The sequence below is a fragment of the Aulonocara stuartgranti genome (genome assembly GCF_965226115.1).
Source record: "Aulonocara stuartgranti genome assembly, chromosome: 11".
Classification (NCBI taxonomy): domain Eukaryota; kingdom Metazoa; phylum Chordata; class Actinopteri; order Cichliformes; family Cichlidae; genus Aulonocara; species Aulonocara stuartgranti.
Window position 1 is genome coordinate 20487956 of NC_138947.1, and position 8369 is coordinate 20496324.

General features: G+C 37.9%; 1 protein-coding gene across 4 annotated transcripts; it reads left to right on the top strand.

Moving 5' to 3' along the window:
* Nucleotides 1–1991: 1991 nt before the first annotated feature.
* Nucleotides 1992–8047, top strand: LOC309717587 (uncharacterized protein). 4 transcript variants are annotated; one of them, XM_082552267.1, is made up of 3 exons: nucleotides 1992–2194; nucleotides 4792–4867; nucleotides 4991–8047. In XM_082552267.1, the coding sequence occupies exon 3, from the start codon at nucleotides 5448–5450 to the stop codon at nucleotides 6495–6497; it is 1050 nt and encodes a 349-aa protein (XP_082408393.1). In that variant the 5' UTR covers nucleotides 1992–2194; nucleotides 4792–4867; nucleotides 4991–5447; the 3' UTR covers nucleotides 6498–8047. The 4 variants fall into 4 exon arrangements, with proteins under 4 accessions (XP_082408393.1, XP_082408391.1, XP_082408390.1 ...); XM_082552265.1 differs by lacking the exon at nucleotides 1992–2194 and adding an exon at nucleotides 4066–4714; XM_082552264.1 differs by lacking the exon at nucleotides 1992–2194 and adding an exon at nucleotides 4066–4710.
* Nucleotides 8048–8369: the final 322 nt, after the last annotated feature.

The window sequence follows — 8369 nt, forward strand, 5'->3', positions numbered from 1 at the left end:
GACGCCAATTGAAGGATATAAAAAAACAACAACAGCAATAGAATAATATTAAACACAAAGTGAACCCGTCTTCCTTCATTAAATAGGTTCTTTTAGATGTTAAGGAGGAATTGACTTAACCAGGCTGGCGGAGAATGAAGACAACCGGACACCTGCTGCAGATGGGGAATCAGTGAACTTTTATTGAGACAGAGACAAACTCTCAACGCAGCTCACATCAAGAGATTCCAAAGATTTGCTGTGAGGATGGGTATATATTCTCTAAAACTTACAGGAGGGGGTTGTGAGGAAAGTGCTGCATTAGCAGAAAAACAACTCCATAAAAGGAAAGCGGCCTTGGGTGTTCTAGTCTCTTCGCTTGCAGATATCTTTCGCCTGCAGGATGAGGCGATCGCTTCTTATCGCTCTCAAGGCCAAAGTCGTGAGCACATTTTTATTACACAGTTGCACAGTAACTTTAAAGCTGAACAATATTTAAAGCTGAATAATGTTTGATCAGATTATATTTTCTTCAAATGCCAAGACAAACAGCAGAGTGTCACAGATGGATTATCTCCTGGGTGGGCCCACATTTATTAGTTGTGCGGCGTTCATGCTGTCCTGCATTTAAAGCTTCACTAATCAATATCTTTTCACATTAACAGTGGATCAAATAACTCTGCACTGATGGGCAAAAAATAAGGGATGGAATTTAGGTTACCAGCAAATCTTCAAATGTATTACAATGTACAGTACTTTGAAACAATCAGCACAAATTCATCAGTGTGTTTTTATGAAAGAATGAGAATAAAAAAGCACAACTAAAATGTAACTAGTTGCTGGTAATAAAATGCGCTTGATTAATTGATCATCGGCACGTGTGAGCACCTCTATTAAAGCAGAGGTTTGGGCACTTTGCTGGTTTTGATCATTCATTTGTGTCATCTCAGACTATATCCGATTGTTCAGTCTGACGTCACTAGCCGTGTCTGGGTCTAAACTCCGCTGCAGGTCCATATATCAAACGATCACTATGGCATTACTGAGAGTTGAAAAACTGTCTGAAGTCTTTCATCTTTAATAAAATGATCAGCGTTCTGCTCTACCAGGTGTAACAACTGAGTTTAACATCCAGGCATCCATGAAAACGGAATTTATGACATTTAACGGAGTTAGAAGTTAGCAGGGAGTTAGCTCGCTAGCTTCTATCTAAATACAATATCCGGTTGTTCAGTGATGACGCGACGAATCCTACTTCCGGGTCTAAAGTAGTCTGCGTTTAATATGGCTTTTGTGTTGTTAACATGTTTAATGTTATGTATTTTCTTCTATTTGATCTCAAAAAGCTCCTAAAACAGTCAGCGACCACTGTCGACCTCCCTCGGCTTTTATTACCGCTAATCATTTATTTAAGCTCAGTTTTTAAAACCTTACGATGTAACTACAGCCCAGCCCATGCAGCAGTATATGAATGACTAACCTCGTATTGTGGATGGATTATCTCAGTTGTTCTCCTGGCTGAAGTTTGGTCCTTTTACAGCATCCTGCCATGCGATTACATTTGTTCCTGACCACCGAGAACACTCACATTAACTTTTATCGAGTGGAAAAAAAGTTAGCTTGTTTATATTATGCTAACATAGCTGTGTCGCTAGCGGTCACGTAGCACATCATTATATACCAGCTAGCCCAACTTCAGTAACCCTACAAACGTCACTGCTGTTTAGTTTTCTGTCTTCATTTATGCTGGAAGTGATAGCAGAGCTGTACGTTTTAATTTGTTTCCAAAACCCCGCAGTCAGGACATGCTATATTGTATTTAGATAGAAGCTAGCGAGCTAACTCCCTGCTAACTTCTAACTCCGTTAAATGTCATAAATTCCGTTTTCATGGATGCCTGGATGTTAAACTCAATTGTTACACCTGGTAGAGGAGAAGGCTGATCATTTTATTAAAGATGAAATGGGCTGGGCTGTAGTTACATCCTAAGGTTTCAAAAACTGAGCTTAAATAAATGATTAGCGGTAATAAAAGCCGAGGGAGGTCAACAGTGATCACTGACTGTTTTAGGAGCTTTTTGAGATTAAATAGAAGAAAATACATAACATTAAACATGTTAACAACACAAAAGCCATATTAAACGCAGACTACTTTAGGCCCGGAAGTAGGATTCGTCGCGTCATCACTGAACAACCGGATAGGCCTCAGTTTCCAGGTTAAATGCTGAAGTTCATGACAGATCAATTAGAAAAATGCTGAATATGTACGGCTTGTTTGGAAGGGTTGTCATTAAGTTTCAACGTTTCTCTTACAATGTCTTTTGGCTAAACTAAACTAAAGTAAAGATGGGTGGACATAATGTATTGTACTACATTTGGCCCCAGCCAAACACAGCATATCAGCACAAGTATCTCATACCAAATGTCAAGCAAAGTGTTGGATGGGTGAGGATTTTTGCTTGTTCTACAGCCATGGGACCTAGGCACCTTGCAGTCTTTGAGTCGACCATGAACTCCTCTGTGTACCAAAATATTCTAGTGTTAAATGTTAGGACATCTGTCTGACAGCTCAAGATTTGCCAAAATTCGTTATTGCAAGAGGGCAATGTTACAATGTCCCAGTCGAGAAAGCTGTGTATATATAAAGGCCTGCAAAACTCAAATAACTGCAGCAACTTCGTAAAGAATGAGCCGAAATTCCTCTACGATGATGAGAGAGACTGATAAAAATTATTATTTCAAGTTATTGCTGCTGTATGTCTCTGCTATACGTGGATCTATACTGAATCACGGCATTAGTTTAGTTCTTTTCCAAATAAATGACATTGTGTAATGTGTCAGCTGTTATGCTTAGTCTGAGCTTGTATTTAAATAGTTTTAGAACCTTTGTAAGGACCAGATGACTTTTATGGTCCTGATACCAAAAACCTTATAATTGAAGGAGAGTGTGCTTGCTTTTTCACATGACTGTATATAAAAGGCAGGCTCATGTTGACACCTTCATCTTAGCAACCCTGGATCTTGTCTAGCCTATGCAATTATAAGGATGTATACCTCCTCTGTGGCTTAGCAAGCTAATACAATCTAATCACCATAAAGTTTTTTTTCACAGCTTATATGGAGAGGAAGAATGATTGGAGTGAGTGAGTACTGTATCAACATAGACTCAATAAATATCAGTTCTGAAGGCGATTAGATGAGGAGGCAGAAAGACAGAAAGAAAAAGTTGGTTTTGCATCTGCTCATGCGGAGTTTTAATAGTTTGACTTCCTTCTCAGAGGTCACAGACTTCTGCATCTGAGCTGATCAAGGGCAGATGGTGAAGAATTGATGGTCTTAGTAGTGACACTATACGTCGACAACAGAAATGTTTTATAGCTCAGCAGTCCTCAAGGATGAAAATATTTCATGCCAGGACTGTAGGACTACTGTGGCTAATGGCCGAGGTCTGCAGCTGTCCTTACATCAAGAAGAACAGGAATACACGTCAATACAGAGCATTTAACGTCCATAAATACATTTGTTGATATCATATAAAGCGCCTTGAGGCAACTGTTGTTGTGATTTGGCACTATATAAATAAAATTGAATTGAATTGAATTATGGAGGTCCAGGTAGTGTCTAAAAATAAGATATCTAACATGGCCTGAGCTTATGAATGACAGCTTGTGAACAGTATTTGTTCTATGAATTGGTAACCCCCTTTTTCATTTGGTCATTTCAGTTTTTCCATTAGTGCATGCTCTGCTTATTCTGTCCACACTGATGGTCACTATTTCCCCAACATTTAAGGTCCTGAAACACACAATAGAATTTTTTTAACTGTATTGATCTGTTTAAAAATGTAACGTAAAGAATAGTTAATGGCTCATTTGGTGAAAAGTACAAGAAACAAGTTCATTTGACTTGCAGCTTTGTTCGTTTCTGAATTCTTCACAATTTTGCTTGCTCCTTGTAATTCTTTTTACAAGAAACTCTGTGTAATTAGTTGAAAGCTATGGAAGCCCGTTTCCGCCACTAAAAAAAAAAAAAAAGATCCATAACTCGAAATTTCGAGTTATCTTTCTCGAAATTTCGACTTATTTTCTCGAAATTTCGAGTTATTTTCTCAAAATTCGGACTTATTAACTCGAAATTTCGAGTTATTAACTCGAAATTTTGAGAAAATAACTCGAAATTTCGAGTTAGCGCTGCCAATAAGAAATCTACGTGGCTGATGTCATTTCCTTGTTACCCGGAAGGATATGGCGCAAAGGGGTGCGCACTCAAAACTGGATCGTGTCGTGAGCTGCTGTATTAACAACAAATGGCGCCAGGTTCTTCAGTTTTGAATGCCTTCCTACAAATGATAACTGGATAAAAGGTATATAAAAACAGTGTGACAGCGATTGTTACATACAAAGTTGAATAGAATGCAACGTCAGGGTTAACCAAAGGTACCTATAAGGTTTCTGTTACACGCTAATGACACCTGTTACGTCTGATGAAACAGACGTTTTGCTGAAAGCATGCGTAATAAGTATACAGCACTGTATAAAACAAAATCACAAATCACCCAAAACAGGGAATATGACTGACAACTATATAAATAAGGAACAAAACCAATAAAACTGTAACCAGACAACTGAGAAAATGTGGGATTGACTGTATTGTGATGCTGATTGTAGTTACAGTGCAAATGGACACTTAAAAATGCAGTTCCCACTTCTCCACCATAGTCAGAGCTCATAATGTAGGTAGGCACAGATACTTTGACGATAATATGGTGGCTTTATTTTAATTTTGTAATTTTAATTTACATCCTTCCTTACAGCATGGGAGACTTGACTGAATTCTTGAAACAAAGAGAAGTCTCTGAGGAAATTATACAGACCTTGGAGAATGAGAAGGTACTTAATTCCAACAAGATACTGGTTGAAATGCAACTTTTCCTCATTGTTCTTAAGTTAAAAATAGAATTGTATTTTCAAGGCTGGTTGTTTCAATAAATTAAATTATTTTTCCATCTTTAGATTGATGCCAGTGTCATAAGTCTAATGACAGATGAGGAGCTGAAGACTTATTTGCCATCATACGGTGATCGTCTAGCAGTATTTGGATTTTGCAGACGGAGGGGCAGCAGCCGCAAGTCAGCGCTTTTTGAACAGCTGAAATCCAAACTGTCCAAAAGAAAATTATCTGAAGAGGATGGCAGTAGCACACGGCAAGAAGAACATTCCCAAACAACCCATAAAAGAAATGCTCTGAAGAGAAATAGAAAAATAGAAATAGGATGGATGCATTATGATGAAGACACTGAGGTTTTCAAGCAGGTTAGAGCTAGACGACGAGGAGGAACAAGAAAAATAGACATCTGCAAGGATGCCAAGAAAAGGGACATAGGTTGCAACAGGCCTGTTCTTTCCAGATGGAGGAAACATTCAGGGGCCCTTAACAGATTTTGACTGTGATCTGAAGGATTATCAAGAGATGATAGTCGATGATGCATTGACAGTAGGAGAACTTTATCATGTCACAAAACTTAATATCCTCAGGTTCTACCTCACCACAAAGAAAAAACAAAATGACAGCCTTCAGAGCTCCAACCCAGGTTTGCATCCATCTTCAGAAATTGAAGCGAGTCCTCAAAACCAAACCTCTTCTTTTACTGTCACTACAGTCCAAACATCTGCTCCATTTGAAACAATCAGCCATGATGTGACATACATTGAAGACACTCCAAACGATAACCTTCCACAATCTTCCACGCAGTCTCTAAGCGCTAACACTTCTCACAGCAGTGACATTATTTTTGTTGGCCCCTTTTCTGACAGTGAGCCAATAAATTTGGATGACACCCTGATTTTTTCTCCACAACCTGGTCCATCCAGTGAGAGAGTGAGGAGAGTAGTGGTGGTCCACAGAGGGCAGGTAATGTCAGAGCTCATTTCACATTTTAGTGATAAGGACCTTGAAGATGTCGACATCAAAATCCAGGTCTTACTGCCTGATGGAACACCTGAAATGGCCCATGACGATGGGGGAGTTGTGAGAGACTGTCTTTCAGAATTCTGGAAAGAATTCTATGACCAGTGCACCACTGGAAACGTTTACAAAGTGCCCTTCTTAAGGCATGATCTTGGGCAACCGGAGTGGGAGAGTGTGGGCAGAATCATTGCATTTGGATGGGTTAGAGAGAAATATCTGCCTGTGAAAATTGCACCTGCCATTCTGGAACAAGCTGCCTTTGGATATGTAAAGAGTGATATTGTGGAGAATTTCCTTAAGTTCATGCCTGACTCTGAGCGTACAGTGTTAGAGGCGTGGCGATCAGACTTTAGCACCGTGGACCAAGAAGAACTTATAGACATACTTGATAACCACAGCTGCAGAAAGATACCAACAGCCTGCAATGCCACTGAAGTCCTATTGGAGCTTGCACACAAAACACTTGTCCAAGAGCCTGCCTATGTTATTGAACAGTGGGCAAGAACACTCAGCACTGCATGGGAAAGCCTTTGTGATCTATCTTCAGTATGAAACCCTCCAACCAACTGTGAGAAAAGTTCTCAAGTGTCTCACTTTCCCTGAAACAATGACGGCTCACCAGAAGCTGATTCAGAAATATCTAACTACATATGTGAAGAATGCTGAGAAGGAACATTTGTGTTTGTTCCTCAGGTTTTGCACAGGTTCAGATTTACATCTGGGAAAGAACATCATCATTGGGTTTAACGAACTGAAAGGTTTCCAGAGACGACCTGTGGCACACACATGTGGGTGTGTACTGGAGCTGTCGATAAATTATGACAGCTATCCTGACTTCAGATCGGAGATGAACAGTGTGTTGGAATCAAATGTGTGGGTTATGGACATTATCTAAAGGTTTGATTCACGGACAATGGCTTAAAAGCCATTGTTGTTTTACAACAGATTATATTTGAGTTGTGAACTAAGACTAAAGTGTTCCCATGTGAATGTCACAGCAAAGGTTTCAGGTGTTTAAAAACTGAGTTCCAAGAAAAAGTATTTGGTGAAATACCACTGTAATGCAATTTGAGGTACTTCTTTGTGTTTCTGTGTTTTCCTATTACAACTGAGGCAATATTTTTCTAAACACTTGTGAAATGCATTTCTGCAGAGGTCTCAGAGTGGCAGTCTGGAGACCATTTATAAGCATTCCCATTTCCTCAGTCAGCATGTGTGCATGTGAACAATGAAAGCAGTTTTTCCACCTTTTATTCATTTTTTCTATTATTTGAATCCAAAATCAACTTTAAAAAATGCATTAGGTTAATTTTAATTTGTCAAATTTTATTAATGTAATGTCAAAAGATGACATGTATTGTAGTGGTTCACCAGAAAATTAGAGATTGAGACCCCTGCAATATGTAGTGTATAGTACATGTAGGAGATATATGCAATATCTCCTACATGTTTTATCATCGTGCACACATTTTACAGTTTACAAGTCAGGTTTTACTTTATCATTGTATTTTATTACAGTTATGTTTGTACAGTTCTGTTTAGCCATCTGGGTTATGGTGACTTTTGCTAAATTGAATGGCCATAAGGCACACCTATATGCTTTTATTTTGGATTTCTGTGAAATCAGCAATTGCTTAGCTGAAGGTTGATTTTTGGTTGGCTTTTCCTGATTTTTGTAATGGAAAAAAACCCCTGTGTATCATAGCCCCCTTTTTCAAAACTACATAGCCGATGGGGTAGTTATTTAAAAGATATTTTCCTATATTTCTGTTTTCATGTTTGAGCCTAATGTATTTGCTTCATAGTGGTTTTAGACCACACGTTCTTATTCTTTAATTGTAGGATATTGTTATCAGATCTTGCCATATTATCCTCAATCTCTTTTTATTGTCCCATTCTTTTTGTATTTTTAATAATAATTGAACTTTTGCAAAACATATTGCATATTTTTGTTGAGTGTATTATCGTACTTTTTCCAAGTCTTGTGCTTGCAATTAGCTTTTTATAAGAATACTTTAAGGTTTTTTGTGTTACTGTAAATACAGTACAGTTATTTTGTTTTAAGACAAGATGATGGCAAAAGATCTGTGTTTTATAATAAAGTGTTCAATGAGACAAATTACATCTTTAATTTTGGTAATTTCTGGTTTTTTATTATTCTGAGGCGCAATCCGAAAAAAAAAAAGGTCCATAAATCTCACTCAGTTAGGTTATCCATATGCTAAAAAATATATAATTATACTGCCCATAATCAGGAAAACAGTCAGTATATATAAAAAGTCTCAGCAGTGAAAAAAATGACAGTGAAAATTTTTTTTACTGCTACATAACCAGATATTTCAAAACATCAATAATTACTCAAATAAAAAGAAAGATGAAAAAGCATATTTACAAAAAGTTGAAATCATAATTCCAAGGTGACAT